At 45.0% G+C, this 17636-nt stretch overlaps 2 protein-coding genes across 4 annotated transcripts; one reads left to right on the top strand and one right to left on the bottom strand.

Annotated features, from left to right (window-relative positions):
* Positions 1–6096: 6096 nt before the first annotated feature.
* LOC117843768 (uncharacterized) lies at positions 6097–10682 on the top strand. 2 transcript variants are annotated; one of them, XM_034724469.2, is made up of 5 exons: positions 6097–6555; positions 8212–8321; positions 8401–8772; positions 8865–9573; positions 10182–10682. In XM_034724469.2, exons 1-5 carry the CDS (start codon positions 6324–6326, stop codon positions 10316–10318), a joined length of 1560 nt encoding a protein of 519 aa, XP_034580360.1. In that variant the 5' UTR covers positions 6097–6323; the 3' UTR covers positions 10319–10682. The 2 variants fall into 2 exon arrangements, with proteins under 2 accessions (XP_034580360.1, XP_034580361.1); XM_034724470.2 differs by having other exon boundaries at positions 6099–6555; positions 10163–10682.
* Positions 10683–11372: 690 nt separating this feature from the next.
* LOC117843769 (RHOMBOID-like protein 10, chloroplastic) lies at positions 11373–14189 on the bottom strand. Of its 2 annotated transcripts, none has more exons than XM_034724471.2 (9): positions 13821–14189; positions 13342–13598; positions 13189–13243; positions 13021–13101; positions 12844–12940; positions 12684–12751; positions 12188–12286; positions 11954–11995; positions 11373–11875 (listed from the first exon to the last, which is right to left on the bottom strand). In XM_034724471.2, the coding sequence occupies exons 1-9, from the start codon at positions 14172–14174 to the stop codon at positions 11744–11746; spliced, it is 1185 nt and encodes a 394-aa protein (XP_034580362.1). In that variant the 5' UTR covers positions 14175–14189; the 3' UTR covers positions 11373–11743. The 2 variants fall into 2 exon arrangements, with proteins under 2 accessions (XP_034580362.1, XP_034580363.1); XM_034724472.2 differs by having other exon boundaries at positions 13869–14189.
* Between the last annotated feature and the right edge of the window lie 3447 nt (positions 14190–17636).

The raw sequence follows: 17636 nt of genomic DNA, 5'->3' as shown, positions 1-17636 counted from the left end.
CAGCAACGCAGCGCTAGGCTGAGACCACGATCCAACCACCGACTGAAGCCTCCGACCGGGAGGCCTGGTTGGGGCCCCGACCGGGCGGCTCGGTTGGGGCCGGGACCACAGTCCGGCTCCGACTAAGTTTCCCCGGTCGGGATGCGTTGTACCACGCACACTACTCCCCCGAACGATGTGGTCGGGACTGACTGGGATAACCGATCGGGGATGCCTGCTTGGTGTGGGCCAAGGGAGCAGGTGGAATGGATAATAGAAAGTGCCCAGTTCAACCACCGTACGAAGAACCGTAGCGCACCACGCCCTGCGCACGCCCCGCACAGTACCGCCGCAACGGAGTGGCCTGATGAGATGAACAGGGACCAAGGACGGTGACCATACCGTACTCGACAACATGGGTTTCGACAAGACTAGACGACACCCACACTCTCTCTCTCTGTGTGTGTGTGTGTGTGGCTTGTAAGGCTATCCCCTTGGACTATAAAAGGGAGTGCGCTCTTTCTCTCTGGAGAGAGGAATCTGATTCTCTCCAACACATAGCGCACATTCGAGCCCTCTGTCACTCTCTTCCACTCGGACCAGAGCACGACCGGGTCTCGGACACCCCCTTCTCATCCCTCTCGTTTGTACCCCCACTACAAACTTTGAGCACCTGGGCTCAGGAATATAGTCGACCGACCAACCCCAACTGGACGTAGGGCTCGTTGCCCGAACCAGTATACATCATGTGTCATTGTGTGCTAGGCCATATCCGATCTAACGCACGGCAAAACTACTAACATTTACTTGTCGGCCAGATTCCGCACCGACACCATGAGTTCGAAAGGCTTCGCCGCCGATCGGCTCAGGAATTTAATGTTTACCTTGTCAATTTTCAGATCAAATTGACTAGCACGCCTTGCACCACTCGCGAGCCGATTTGGAACTTGCGTTAGAGTTAAGTAGATCTCCCAGGTCCTCCGTGTTGTTCAACGCAGAAGCCTGAGGTCCAGATTTTGCATCAACAGAGTACGTGGCAATATGGCAAGTGGCTAAAACCCTAGTCACCGCAACCCCTCTTCCATCCCCTCCCCTTCGACCACTACCGCCGGGAAGCTACCAAAAGCCCAAATACAGTAGAGCTTGGAGCTTCGTACCATAGGTCCAGCAAGCACGTCATCAGTGGTCCTCTTCTACTTTCCTTAGCACCACAGTTGGCTACTCACTCCGTTCCAAATTGTAGGTCGTTTTGGCTTTTCTAGGTTCATAGATATTCTATATCTAGATGCATAATAATATATATGTACCTAGAAAAGCCAAAGTGACCTACAATTTGGAAAGGAGGGAGTATATGTGAGCAATGAGAGGAAGAAGACCAAAGTAGCAACAGAGGCAGATCTCTCTCTCCCCCTCCCTGCCTTGGTGGTCTTGGGATATCCAGTAGCATGGGGTAGTAGTGGAGGCGATGTGTGACTGGAGCTAGTCCACGCCTAAAGCGGCGCATGGAGCTCGTCCCAACGTTGGCTACTTGCAACGTCCCTGAATTCACATAGTTGTCTATATGTTTGACCATGTCTCAATTGAAATACATACTTATTTTTGTTTTGTAGTCATGATAGGGTGCCCAAGGCATGCCAAATGTTCTAGTCTAGTACAACCTAGTGTAGATTTCAAAGCATGTTAACAACCTAGTGAAGGTTACAATGGTCCCACAAAATATACCAAACTATTATATAATGAGTTGAACAATTGTAACAAGCAGGTAAGACCTCTAATAATAACACAGTGGCAGTGGCATTTTATAGCCAACAGAACAAACTTTGCTTGATGGATTGTCATTCTCATATGATAATGATATTTCTTTTAAGAACTCAAGGTACCTTCTTTTTCCTCCGGTTCTCAAACTCTCAACATCCTTCTTCCCTAGAAAAAACAAAAAAAAGACATGGATATATATAGTATATACAGCCAAAATACGTGTTTAGCTGTTGGTGGACTTGTTTGAGAAGATAACAATAAATGGTGCTTCAATACACAATAATGTTGCCACTAACCTACAAATTATCATTTTTACAAACAATTATGCAATAGGATTAGCAGGGGACCTGGGCGGAGGGGGGAGGGGCCGCAGTCCCATGGAGAGGGCAAAGATCTAGGTAACTAAGGGAAGAAAGCACGCAAACACACAAGAACAGTCATCTCGCACACGAGTCCACATCCTCTACACGTTACGGCCCGCTCTTTTGCCTCTCCGCAATCCTATTATGCTTCTACACACTGCTTCTACAGACTGCGCTATGGTGCACCTCAAACCCTAGGTGGGCAAGCAACTCCACACCTCCACTATTCAGCCTCCCCCCCCCCCCCCACACACACACACTTCGTTTCGAATAACAACCCCGTCAATGAGAAACATCAGTGCCAGTCGATCATTTTTGTTCTTTTATTTGTATCAACATCTAGGTCAATCTTTTTTGTTCTTTTATTTTTATTTGTATATGATTGATGAGGATATGACACATATGCATACGACAATGCTTGGAGAATGGCATGGATACGGAGGAGACCAACAAAGCTGTCCAAGTGGAGAAGGAGGTCCAAAGCTCATCCAGTTTGAGTCCCCAAGGTGGAGGCCTGTTTAACCACTATATAACACTAAAGCACATTTTTCACTATCAATTCATCAACTACTGCTATTCTATGTGTTACTCAAATAGACATGCTTGGTTATATATAGTGTCTACTATGGACATGCTCTACTTTTAGAATTAGCATCTAAACTGCTAGATTATTTTTACATGATTAATTCATAAATCTTCTTGGAAAGATCATATTCATTTTCCATAGAACAAAATGTTAAATTATTTCCCCTTATCAACATAGCTTATTTACAATGTGGCAATATGGACAAAAGCAATATCAATTATGAAACTTTTTTGCAAACTAAGCGGTTCTTGCAGTGAAACCTACCCACATTTGCCACAAAGGTTCTTATATATTGGCTGATTATTCTTTATGTGGTTCCTTTTCAAAAAAAAGAGAAAAAAATTCTTTATGTGGTAGGTGATGTCCACGTCGACAATGAAGCATCCTAGGTGGTTTTGGCAATATCTCAAGTATACCGGGCATGTCTCTTAGTACTAAGGTGTGCGTTCATAGGTATGTACACATAAGCATCTATGTTTTTAAAAAGAGATGTAAATTTTAAGGGGAGATTTGGTGATTCTATCCCTACTCTTAGTGTCACCGAGTGTGTTTTTACCCTTACTTTTTGGAGTTTGTTATTTTATCTCGGTTTTTTATACGAAGCACTCGTTTACCCCCAATTTGAACATTAGTTAAATGGAACCTGATTAAATGAATTAAAAAATAAAAATACAAATAGAGGAAATGACCAAAGTACCTCACAACCTTACCTCTTCCTTACCCATATCCTCACCCATCTCCAACTAGCTGTGCGCGGTAGCAACTCGTGGGGCAAGGTGTCGGGCTTTCAGCCCATGGCTATGGTGCACGAAGGTTACGACAATGCTCATGCTCAAGTTAAATGGCGGTCCCATGTGCTCCTCCACCAGCTATGGCGCATCGGAGGAGCACGAAAGTACCTTCCAAGTACTCATACCCCTGGAATCGCCTTCCTTGATCCGGAAACATGTAGCTTGTTTTACTCATGGGAATTGATATGGATTGGCCGACTTGGTTGCTGTGGCCAGCGTGGTTGTAGGCCGACGTGGAGAAGGCTAGCGCTGTGCCAGGCTTATGGGCAGGCGAGCGAGGCTGTAGGCCAGCGCGGGGGCGCCTACTCGACCGATATCATCGGCATCTGCGCTGCCTGTCAAATCGCAACAAGCGCCTCGTCGAGCTCCCGCCTCGCGCTGAGAGACCGTCGTGCCTGTGCTTGCCGGCTGGATGGAACGCTCGAGGGCATGACCAACATAGGAGTAGCTGATAAGAGAAAGGCGATCTGTAACTTCAAAACATTACGAAGATCTGGTGCAACATCCTATTGTAAGTGTTAAGCACATCGTTTGTCAACTGCATTCATTATTACTGAAATGTTGCTGAATTCTTATCAAATGGCTTCTGGAATTTTGTCCGAATGCTTACAATATTCAAAAACTTATGAAAAAAATATGTCAAAACATGAGTAGAATGCATGTCCAAAGCGCGGCATCTTAAAAGAGGAGCCAATTCACAAAAGGGCGTATCTATCTTTTCACTACTTTTTTTTTTGCGAAATTTTTCACTACAGATTCAACACCGTTAACTACTAACGTAGTAGGGGCGAAACGGAGCTTAAAAAAGATGAAGGTAAAAATGTACTCCCTCCGTTCCAAATTGTAGGTTCATTTCAAGTTTCTTGGAAAGTCAAATCATTTTATGTTTGACCAAAATTATAGAGAGACCAAAATTATAGAGAGGATTATAAAGATTTATAGCATCGCATAGATATACTATGAAAATATATTTAATGAAGAATCTAATAATACTTATTTGGTATAATAAGGCCCTGTTTGGCACAGCTCCACTCCTAAACTCCAGCAACTCCATCAAAAAATTCAGCCAAACACCCCAACTCCAAAACTCCATGGAGTTGCCAACTCCATGGAGCTGTAGTGCAAATGGAGGTGGAGTTTTGGAGCACCTCTTTTGCTACTCCAGAAACCACTCTTTTGAACCTCCTCGTGGAGTTGGTGGATAATTACCCACCAATACCACTGGTTACATAGAAAAACCGGTTTGTTCTATTTTCCTCCGAGACTCCACGCGCTCGTCTCCACCGGTCTCCACCGCGCTAGCGCTGCCCGTCGCTCCCGCCGCCGGCCGCCGTGGCCCCTCCGTCTCGCGCGCTCCGGCCTTGGAGCTCCGCCGCCGGCCGCCCCCACCGCCGCCCGCCCGAGCCCCGCCGCCGGCCGCACCCCCCGCCGCCACCCGCCCAAGCCCCGCCGCCCGCCCCACCCCCCGTCGGCCGCCCGAGCCCCGCCGCCGGCAGCACCACCCACCTGCTGGTGCCTTCCCCTCCTCTTCCTTTAGGTGACCAGTGGGCAACGGCAGAGAGAGGAAAAAGAAAGGAGGAAGAAAGGAGGGGGAGAGGATGACAAGTGGGGCCTGAATTGGGGGCAACAATGGCAATTAACACTGAAATTGATTTTTTTGGAGCTGAGAGTACCCATCTAGCCAAACACCCTATTTTATTTCTGGAGTTCTGGAGTGGAGCTGACTCTACCTGGAGTTTTGGAGTAGAGCAGCTCCACCCAGAGCCGGAGCCATGCCAAACAGGGCCTAAATGTTAGTACTTTATTGTATAAATTTGGTCAAACTTAAGATGTTTTGACTTTTCAAAAAAATTATAATGACTTGCAATTTAGAACGGAGGGAGTACAAAAGTAAGAAGGGGTATGTTGGAATAACTTGCAATTTAGAACGGATGGAGTATAAAAGTAAGGACATGACATACTGGAGTACCAAAATTTTAATGATTTCCACAACTCATACAACCACGTTCTAACTAACTGATTGAACCCGGTAAACCAACCTAGGCCACCTAATGAAAATGACAGGGACCGTGTCCAACAAAACCAACTGAAAATCATCCATATCCCAGAAAAACCCCAAACCCCAAAAACTAATCAGGCTTGACAAGCCAGGTAGCTCGAAAGTCGAAACCCAGTTTTTTTTTAAGAAAAGAGCACCAGCAGCCAGGTGCACCAACCGGCTCAGTACAACGAGCACGAACCCTCCCAGTTGACAAGTGACCCCATTTTTTATCGAATTTGAAAATGAAGCAAAATTGGCAGGCGCCCTGGCGAGCCACATGTCCTCACATGCGCGGCGCGCTGGCTCGGAGCGGTGGGATTTCCCCTCGTGGTTGGTCGAATGGTTGGAAAGACGGAAGGAAAGGCGCCACTGAGCCCGACGCACGAACGAGACGAGCACGAATATTTCCTGCGGAAATGCCGCCTGGATTACGCGCTAAGCAAGCGAAAAAAAGCCGAGGCGGAAATGCGAGATCCCACCCGCATATTTGGCCGAGACCGTGTCACTGACAGCGAGACCCCGCCTCGGCCGAGCGGCTCAGCTGTGCAGGAATAAAGGGGAAAAAAAGCGAATAAACCCAAACGCGAGGAGCGTCCCCGACTCAACCGACAGTTGTTGGTCAGTCTCACCGGCCGGGGGAGCAGAAGCGGAAGCTCAAGCGAAGGACCCGGGCAGCGCCGCCGCCATCGCGGGCCGCGAGATCGCAGGCGCGGGGTCCGGTTGCGAGCGAGGGCCACGCGGCGGTGGAGAGGAGAGAGGGGGGCGTCGGGTTGAGCCGTGAGGCGAGCCAGTCAGATGCGCTCGGAATGGGGAAGCCCGTCGATGTGGAGCTCGGCGGCGCGGGGGGCCTCGGGATCGCGGGCGGCGGGGGCGGGGGCGGAGGCTGCGTGGGAGGCTGCGGCGCGATCGGGCGGGCGGTGTCGTTCCGGTGCGTGTTCGTGCTCCTGCTCGCCGCGGGGGTGCTCGTCCCGGCGCTGTTCCTGCTCGTGCCCTCGCGCCACGAGGGGTACGTCTCCGACGACCCCGACGTGCTCGCCGGTAAGTTTCTCGGACTCTTTGCGACTTTGAGTTCGGATCGCGGTTGGTGCGGAGGTTTGGGGATTCGTGGGTTTAGTTGAGGCGGCTAGGAAATTGGGAGCTCGGTTTTAGGTCTAGTGAGGAGGCGGATCGATGGGATGGGTTGGTAAATTAGTGCTTCGAGATCGCGGCCTGGATGCTCGATTCTTCGATTCCGCTTTCGTTGAGCTATAATTCGCCCGATTTCCTAGTCAATTTCGTCATGCTCCAGGGTGCGATTGTGAGGGAGTGTGCCTGGTTAGTTCTGTGCTCATCCATATTGAAACTTTTAAGTTCTAAATTATGCCGAGAAATGGGATCTCGAGGTTACTTTGCTTGTAAATTTTGATTCAAAGTTTATGTGAATACTGAAAAACGTCATTGAAGTGGATCTGTTTGGATAGAAGTTGTTTTTTAGATTCCATAGAATTCTGTTAGGTCCCAAAGTTTGAGAAAGTATCCTATGTTATTACCACATCTCCCTGATGAAGTTAGATCAGGGATCACGCAATACAGAAGATGACTATCTTCCCATCTCTGTGTATATCATGTGACTGTAAATGTTTTTTTTCATCCATTTTCTGGTACTGCAGTGTGAAGATTTTGAGAGTAGTGTTTATCGCTTTAGATGTGTGATTTCTGTTACAACATGAGTCTTGAATTTAGGGATTATACTGCTACTTCATAAGATGGAGATTTTAATTTACATCATTTAATTGTCTCTGGTTAGGGCTCTAGATTGAATTGCTGAGTACATATCATTTTAGATGTATTATTTTGATACTTGGTCACATGATATCTAAGCTGAATGGATCTTAATTCATAACAAACATGTCAATGCTTCATCTCAACATTGTGATGTTTGGATACTTCCAACCTATTTGAAGAGACTTAAACATCCTAAGTCTTGATTCTCAAACCCTATCATTCATGTCAGCAAGATTTGAGAAGCATAAGATATCAAGCTCACATATAATAAAACCCACACTGCCTCAGCCAGCATTTTTGGGAACCCTTAATACTCTAGTAGACGTAGTTAAAGTATCACCTTCGCATGTTTGCAGGTGAATCTAATCTTATGATGTATTCAGGGTTCTTTGTCTAATGTTTGACATAGAGGAACTTTAGCACGTGTCACTCCGTTCCCACTATTTGCATTTAGGCCAATATTTCCTCCAGTAATCTTTAATAAACTAGCTGTTTTTGGTTTATACCTTTGCATCTTACTGCTAGTAATTGTTTGAACTGCTGAGTGGCTGATCCAGTCCTTTGGACTTGTTGGCCCTGTTATTATAACTTACTCATGACTTTTAAAACTTATTTATGTCCCCATCAGCAGAAATCCGTAGCGATTTTGACAGAAAGCTCATTTGTTCTCAAGCCATTTTCATTCGTGTTTTTCTTGCTGGGATGTTTGTTTACTTCCTATTTCACTGTTTCATTAGATAACTTAAGCATAATGTTTCATTTATCTTTGCTGTTTTTGCACTATTTTCACTAGAACTTGTGCAGACTCTTTCTTTTTTCTGAAAAACTGTTATCGTGTATTTTTCCACCTTTATAGCATTACATTAGCAGTCACATGTTGATGTGGTGCTATGATGGATTTGTTGATGAGGAGTATCTTTTCTATTTCAGCTGAAATCAAAGTTGGTTTCACTTTGGAAAAGCCAGTGTCATTCCTTACTTCTCACATAGACAAACTAGGGAATGACATATTTGAAGAGATTGGTGTACCTAATAGCAAGGTGCCTGATGCTTCCCTCCCTTGTACTCAAATTTCTTTTTGCTTTCAGTGATGGTTAATTCAGATATTTTCTTGTGCAGGTTTCCATTGTTTCAATGCAGCCCTTAACCTCTAAATACTCCACAAATGTTGTTTTTGGTGTCCTTCCTTATCCAAAAGATGCTGCGATAAGTTTGCCAGCCCTAAGTGTGCTAAAATCATCCTTGATAGAGATGATGCTCCAGCATGTGAACCTATCCTTAACACCATCACTTTTTGGGCATCCATCTTCCTTTGAACTGATGAGGTTCCCTGGAGGAATTACTGTCATACCTTCACAGCCTGGTTCTCCATGGGCGGATACATACCCCCTATTCAACTTTGTGTTGAACAACTCCATTTATCAGATCCTGGGTAATCTTACGGAGCTAAAGGATCAGCTGAAACTTGGATTAAACTTGAGGTCATATGAGGTATTATTGATTTAGGTGCTTGTCGAGATTGTAGTGCCATATTTAGCTTTGTTGTTCCAATCTTATGCTCATTGTTTGTCAAATCCTTGCAGAAAATATATTTGCAGTTCAGGAATGAGATTGGTTCTTCAATTGAAGCTCCAGCAACTATTGATGCATTGGTGTTAGATGGAAGCAGTAATCTTTTACCAGATAGATTGAAACAACTAGCTCAGCTAATCACAGAACCTGATGTAGGTAATCTTGGCCTTAATCACTCTGTATTTGGTAAAGTAAAGGGTGTTCAGCTGTCATCATACCTACAACACAAGATCTCTGATTTATCTCCTAGTCCATCTCCTTCGCCTTCTCCATCTCCATCTCCATCACCATCACAATCACCTATTCCAAGTATGCCACCATCCTTGTCACCTTTTGGGAACAACCCCCACCCTTCACCTCCGACATATATGAACCCGAACCACCCTCCTCAGGCTTTGCCCCCTTCACGGAGCAGATACCCTTGCTTTCCATGTTTTAGATGTAATCGCTTTCCTCCAGCTGGTAGTCCAATGGTAAAACCTCCTTGCATTGGTAGAGACCCTAAGCTACCCCCATTTATGCATTCGCCAAAGCCATCTGCTGTTCCTTCCCCTCCAAACCCCTTACCAAACCCCAATCGTTTTCCAAAAACAGTCCCTAGACCCACTTCTCCAATGATGCCAGTACCTTCACCCTCGGTGTTTCATCATTCAGTACCCCCAAGGAAGAAGCAGAACAGCAAAGCATCTAATGTCCCTTCAATAGCTCCATCACCGTATAGTAAGTTTTCTTAATACTTCATCTCTGTAGTAATTAGAATTCTATTCAGTGGGTGGAGGCTTTGGTTGGTTTAAAATGTTATAAGTTGGTTGCAACAATTTATTTTACATTTACTCCCTCCATTTTTAAATGTATATATGACGTTTAGAACAAGCTAATTAGTTCAAAAACATACTAATTAGCTTGTCCTTAACGCCATCTATTCAGAAACAGGATCTCTTTAGATACATAGTGAGTAGAATTAGTTGCGATAATCAATTTCTACTGCACCCCTGTCAGTTCTTTTAATAATATTTTGCTGCCTTTATTGCACACAGCATGCCTCTTGGTCACCATGCTACTGGTACTACTAACATGTTGATAGATCAGCAATCATGATTGGACATTTAGTTTCATTTTGCTCCACTTGCCTTTTACGTGCCCTTGCATTGAGATAATCTAAGATTTGAAAACTCTGTTAGTGCTAGTTGAATGAGAATGGCCAGTTATTTTTCCCTTGTATCTCTGCTGCTTCAGTTTGCTTTCAGTCCACAATCTTTCTTATGTAATTTCTTGAACAAATAGATCTTACTTGTGTCTTAACATCCAGCTCTCCTTCATACTTGAAGTTATGCTTAACTGGATATCTGGGTTGCTTGGACTGTTGGTCATGCATCATCAGGAAAATCCAGCCAGAAGACAGAGTCACAGTGCCTGCAATTTTGCTGCTTCAAGTATTACCATGAGTTGCGATCATGGGCTATGATATGAAGGTGGCTGCCCTATGCCACGAAGGGCTTTGTTTATTGGCAACTAAACCATATGAAGAATTGTAAAGCTTCTGATGTCAGATTGACTGTAGATATAGGTTCATATCATGCTAATTAACCAGGGTATTATGCCACGAAGGTGGCTGCCCTATGCCTCTACCAACTTTTAAGTTCTCACCAAAGGATTGAGAGCTTATGGTAGAGGAGAATGTAGGACACCAAGTTTTGAGTTCTCACACCGAAGGGCTGGGAGCTTATGGTAGAGGAGAATGTAAGGAGACTCCTATTACTGGTGCCACGCGCTGCAATATAACTCTTCTTTGTATCATGTTGAGCATAATACAACATCCAACTTCGCTACGAGATTTCTTATGTTCAGTTGTGTGTCGAACTTTTACTCATGTGGGTATTTAGTTTTTTGTTGTTTGGACTTTGGAAAACAAAAAAAGAGAAGAAAACGTTATCATCCCCGGCATAGATGCGTATTGTGGTGCACATTACCTGTGCTTTGTCACAAAAAAAAATTATAACATGTGCTTTGTCAATTGAATTACCTGTTGGTGCACCCAGTGAGCTCTTCCCATCTGTGCATGATTAGAACGACTACAAAACTTGCGTTTTTTCCCAGAACAGACACTCCCTCAGTCGGCTTTGACCAATAACTACTCAATTAATATTGCATTCGTATGATACCAAAGCGTAACCATAAAGTGTTTTCGAATATGAAACTAAGAACGGCAAATTTATGTCACAAACATCATGTATTAATAAAGTACTCCCTCCGTTCCTGTTTATAAGGCGTGGTGCTATTCCTGTTTATAAGGCGTGGTGTAACATAGCACGGTCTCCCAAAATAGACTTTGACCATTCATTTATCTTATCTTATAGTTATAATTTATAATCATTGGAGAGTGCATTTGATTATGAATCCAACCATGTCAAATTTACATTAAAAAATAAAAAAATATTGGTTAAATTATTGGTCAAAGATAATAAACTTTGAATCTTGATATACGTGTGCGCCTTATAAACAGAAACGGAGGGAGTATGTTAGTGGATCACTGAGAACAATTTTACAGGTTTGACCATTTCTTGTAGTACAGGAACAGAAAGAACCTAGTGACCTCAAGAGAATCATAGGCAGAACTTACATCGAGAATCATAGGCAGGAACAGAAAGAACAATGTGTGTTTGTCAGCCGCTGGTAACACTCACACCTAATAAAATGTTATGCGATTGATTAACCATAACCTGCCACAGCATTGAATATTGACAATCTAATGATCCGAACACGGGCAACAGGCTCCTTGTATGTTTCCTAAGGAATTAGCTCTTCTTGGTGCGTTGAATGAATCTTCACCCTCTTTTACTTTTCTCTTCCCTATGTTTCTCCCCAAATACAAAATAACAGAAGCCTAAGCCTACCCCTTTATTAGCCGGAGGACTGGAGCCCTGTCTTTGAAAACCACTCTGCCATCCTTTCCCACATACTGATATTGCCATGCCGGACCTAGGAACCATGCCACAGCAACTCCCCCTAGCAAGCCTCCCAGCTGTGATTATTCAAGTGAAATCAATGAGCTACATCGAGTCACTGTAGAATCAACTGCGTAAAAAATCAGGAGACTTACATGACCCCAGTTATCAATTCCCCTTGAAAGGAGGCCCATACCCTATCAAACGAAAAGGGACATAATAAGGCAACTAGGCAAACAGAAACAAAAGCAAAATAAAACTAGGTAGTATTCGGAACATGTAATGTGAGCTGGTAACCCCAGCAAGTAGCTTATAACAAACTGTACATGCTTTCTAGAAAAGCAGTGAAATATTTCCAAAGAAAATATGAGGGAAAAGTGGAGCAGTACCATATTCAAGACAACCACACGCCCGATATGCTCTAAACTTTCCCTTGCATTGCCAAAATAACTTCTATGCCTCCACATATAAACTGCATGGGCGCCAACCTGATCATGCAGATCAAATCGCATGATGAAGTTAAATCACTCTCATGTTGAGAAGTTGTATCAGTGATTTTTTGATTCCCAATAGGACGAGGCTGAGACTCTTTATTTCACAAAAATACAAATGTGGTAATCATAGGCAAGAAAAGACTAAAGTGCAGAAGTACAAGTTACAAAATCAATTATGTTTCAGGCCTGTTCAGTCAAGAATCGAGATGTACAATTCTGAGGACTAAAAGGAAATGATATACCAACCATTTACAAGTGAACACTCAGTTTTCAGTTTCACATTGCTGAATCATGCCACACTGTAGGATTAATATGATTTTGGCACTGGATAATGGGCTAAGTACACAAAATATTTCTGTGAGTGTATTTATTAGCAGAAAAGTAGACGTACCAATCCAAAAATGGCACCTGACGCACCAACAGCAGGTGACTCACAACAGCGATAACTCATCAGTGAACCTATTTAGAGTTCCAAGAAGTTGTTATGAACAGTAATAACTAAGACCAGGGTACTACAGCATAGATCATCAAGAAGAGTTAAGGACAAACACCTGCCAGCGCTGAACTGATATAAACAGCAATAAATCTTCTAGGACCACTTAGCATTTCCACCATGGGCCCAATTGAGTTTAAAGAGAAACAATTGAACTGCATCATTATGTTAACAGGTAGGAAATTAGCTAGAAAAAACTCCTATAAAATATTAATTCAATTGAACGAAAACATACAGCAAGGTGAGTGACATTTGCGTGAAGGAGAGATGATGTTGCCAAACGCCAAAATTGTCCTCTATCAATCAGACTGTTGATCTTTCATCATACACCATGGTCGTAACTGTATTAGGTCACAAATAAACAGCATATAACTGAACTAGAAATTCCAAATGGGACACAAACCTTGGCTCCCCACATAAGAAGCTTTCCTTGTGATGCTACCTGAGCGATATAAGCCCTTCGATAAGAGGAAATTGTGTTAAAGAACAAATGATTGAATGGAGCTAATATCAATCAGAAAATAAACACACAAACTTAAATTGAACATCAACTTACAGGACATTAATAGCAAGAAGAACATTAGTCCACAGCCTCTTCTTCGAATCAATTCTGCGAGGTCGTCTAGACAGCACCTTTCCTTTGCCGATGTATGTCCCACCTGACCCATTCCCATTGAATAGAGTGAAGCTGCAAACATATGACGCAGGGAACACATTCCCCAACGCGCCAAGAATTGGGTGTGTTGCAAATGAGTGTGATCCCCCAAAACAAATGTCACCCATGTTCGGCAAGGCTTCAAGATGTCGCACCTCCTAGATGCATAATTCACTTCAGATTAAGTTATTCGATCAAACATGATAATTTGTCATCCAATCAATAACAAGGACTCAAGGAATCAAAACTCAAAGCGCTCCAAGAAACAACACACGAATCACAGGCTATCTGAACGCGGTTAGTGTTCCCTCTCGGGCTCACACAGTAGCTAAGAAGAGGAACGAAATGGAACGCAAGGCGAAGCAAAAAAAAAACAGCACCGGCGAGCGGAGGAGGCCCGCGAAGCGGCGGCGGAGGGCGCTGCCGACCTGCGCGCCGGCGAAGGCCGCGACGACGTTGGGCCTCCAGTCGCCGCCGTCTCCGCCCCCGCCCCCTCCGCCGCGGCCGCCGGAGGAGGATCCGGGCGGTGGCGGAGGGGGAAGCCAGGGGAAGGAGGGGAGGGGGAGCAGCAGCCACGACGCCATGGGCACCACCGCCTGCGTGCGTGGACCCACCCCCACCGACGACGAGGGCTCTTCGGCGGGTTCCGCCTCGCTTTGCTTGGGCCGCACGCGGCGCTGTCCGCTGGGACCCACACTTTCGTTTTCACCGGATTGGCTCGGAAGGAGGTCCATTTCGGGTGGTTTGAAGTGGCTCGGTTTGAAATCAGACTTGCATTGAAAGTGTTGTTTGTTTTAGTCTGGCCTGGAATGAAAATCGGTCTGGATTGGAATCCTTCTACATTAAATGGTCTGGATTGAAACCATACCTCCTCACCCCTGGAATGAATCCTGGCCGGATTGAGTGACACGGGTGGAATCACTCAAATCGGACCTGGAAGTAATCCTGGTTAGAATCCAATCCTGATGAAACGAACGAGGTCTGAGTGGATCCTCCGGATTCGTCGGATGTGCTTTTGCGCTTCGAAATAACTAGCCAAGTTGGCGCGCTATGCGTGCCGGTAAAAAAGATTAACCTAACGTATTAATGCTTGGCGCGCTATGCGTGCCGGTAAAAAAGATTAACCTAACGTATTAATGAAAAAAATATTGTCCTCTACTATGCTCAAAACAACATCATAACAATAACAATGTATTGAATTAAATCCAAAAGCTACATTAAATTGGCATAGTAGCTCAGAATCTGAGAACGCGCCAATCCCAAACATTTTGGTATAGAGGTACAGATAAATAGAAATTCATTAAAAAATTTTAGGTGTTAGTAGATATAGTTGACATTGATTATTGGTTTTGTAGAGGCAAAAGATAAAATTAGCATGAATGAATAATTCAATTATGATTTGCAAGTTTATGAATTAAAGGCACTGCAAAAGGTAGTAGAGTTATCATGTGCGAATGTTGTATACAAAGTTTAGTTATTAGTTTTATATATAGAAAATAATTAAATATATTTTATACTTTCAAATAATGGGAAAAACATAATTTTTTAATCATGGGACCCACTCAATAGAACCGTGGGTCTCACCACCAATGTGCGCGGATCCCACTTGAATAGATGTGGTCCTGGATAGTTTGTGTCCCATGGGTCCTACCTGAACAATTTGTGGATCCCACATGAACAATACGTGGATCCCACATGGATCCCACTAACAATATCTAGGTCCCACATGAACATTACGTGGATCCCATGTGGAGCCACGAGAGAGCTCCAAAGCCCGCCGCTTTAGTATATCTAATTCGACCTATTGTAGTTTAGGTCTACGTCAAAGTATTTAGGCCCATTTCCCGTTAAAAAGATAGAAAACACAGATGCGAGTCAGCCAGAATTCATATCTCCGCAAAAATTTTAAGGTTACCTTCTTTTTTCTTTTTCATTTGTGCTAGAAAAACGTTAGAATTGCCCCTACATTCAGGATGATGCCCCTAGCATTTACTACTGCCAGTCATCTATATATTTAGTTGACGTTTCAGACAACAAATCACTAAAAATAACTTTTCCCCCACAATGTGACAATGTCAGGTTTAACTGATTGGAGGGAGTATGTTTAATTGAGTTTCGAGCGTGTCCATGCAGGCCCAGCCTACAAGCATCTCTATTTAGCTCTCCGTCTCTATCTTTAGAGAATTTGAGGAAAAATCCTCCTCCAACAACTTCTCCGTTTTCGCTCTTCAAAATCATTAGCCTCACTCTCCAATGATGAAGAAGGTCCCTAGCTCTCTAAAGGGCTGATATAGAGAAGCGAGAATTAGAGATTCTGTTGGAGACGTAAAGAGATATAAAGAGCGAATGTCACTGGGATGACTCTCAAGTAGAGATACGGAGAGTGAATTTTAGAGATACCTTACAGTTGGGACGACTGAATTAACAGAACCTATGCTCATACATCAGAATACACCATGATGCACGCAATGTAGGTATCATCTACCTTGTCTATGCCATTGCCACGGCTCCGCCGTAGCTCCACACAGAGGGCAAGTTTGGATTGTGACCCTAGTTAGCCAAGCTCGAGATTGGCCAGCCAAATCAGGGCATGGCCAAAATTTGGTCATATTGGATATGTTTAGACGGTGGTCAAGCCAAAATCCTAAAACGTTTACCAAAATACTATACAATGTGAGTATGACCGTGTAGGGTCCACATGTTATTATTATTTTCTTCATTAACATATACACATGTGGAATCATATTTTGTAGATAAAATTATGAGTATAATGCTGAAAATAAAATTCAAATTGAATATACCGTGCAGTAGATATTAGCATTTGAAGATTGGTAATCTAAAAATTTCAATGCACATGCATGTAATAGCAGGCTGACACGTCACCTGTAGGGGAGCTTTTGGCAGCCCGGTAAAATCGGAGCCAACAATTTGTTCACCAGAGGCCCGTTGCCAAATTTTCATGGGCCGACCCAAATTTAGCCTGCGCAAAGAGCAGCCAAAATTTGAGGGGACGTCAAAATTTGGCTCGGCTAAGAGCAACTCCAAAAGCTCCTTAAAATTATCCCAAATTTTATTTGGAGGAAAAAAAACTTACCTCCAACAACTCCCCTATCCTTCCCGTAAAAATGCGCGGACGCCAAAAACACCTCCATCACCCCGCATACATGGGCGAGTCCGGTTTCATCCCCAATTGCCTTCGAGCTGAACCACCGCGTTGGTAGGCTTACCGACTCGCTCTCGTAGAGCTCGAAGCTCTGCAGGCAGGTGGTCTCTGCCTCCTGCTCCATCGCGGCAGACACCGCCGCCATGGCCAGCTCCCACCGGATCACCCACTCGGGCCACCTCAGGCCCCGCCACCGCCGGATCCCCGCCGTGCCACCCCTGGACCGTACCCTAAATCCCACGTCGGTAGCTTGAGGTAGAGCATTCCCCGCAGCACCCTCAGCGAATCATAGCAACTCCCGCACTGGCTCTGAACCCCCACGCAACAGCGCCTCAGGGCCAAAGATCCAGGCCTTGAACCGACGACGGAGTAGGGGGGTGGCACCGGCGTGGCAAGGAGGCGAGCGTCGGTGGCGAGCTGGGCGAGCGAGGTGGCGGAGGACGACAACAGTGAAAAGGGGGAAGGAGATACGGCGGGTGCCGAAGATGGGTGGCGTGTCGGTGTCGGCCTCGTTGGGCGCGGGCGCGGATGAGCGCCCCAAGGAGGACGGCAAGCAAAGGCGGCTGGTGGTGGTCGCGGGGGCACAGGGGCAGCCGCCAGCGGCGAGGAAGAATCGCGGGCTCACTGCGGAGGACAAGGAGCAGAACCGGTTGAAGCGCCTGTTGCAGAACCGCGTCTTGACGCAGCAGGCGCGCGAGCGGAAGAAGGCGTACTTGACGGAGCTGCCGCCGGCAGCTATTGAACGGGGATGCCGAAGTCCGACGAATTTGGCCGGTCGGCGGAGCTTGTTTTGGTGGAAATGGAGGGAGCGGTGTGGGAAAGAAGAGGAGGGCCGGTGCGTAACGAGGCAGGGAACGTGGTTAACCAGAATAATCCAGCCCAACTAACCACCAGAATAATCCAGCCCAACTAAGGGCCCATAATGCTAACGTGACTTGATTTAAAATATTGAGAAGGTTAGTATTGGTGAACTGTTGTGGGATGATATGATTTTGAAGGAAAAAAATTTAGAAAAACTCCAATACATAGTTTT

The sequence above is a fragment of the Setaria viridis genome, chromosome 2, assembly GCF_005286985.2.
Source record: "Setaria viridis chromosome 2, Setaria_viridis_v4.0, whole genome shotgun sequence".
NCBI lineage: Eukaryota > Viridiplantae > Streptophyta > Magnoliopsida > Poales > Poaceae > Setaria > Setaria viridis.
The sequence above is the reverse complement of the archived record's forward strand: the minus strand, read 5'-3'. Positions and strand labels throughout refer to the sequence as shown.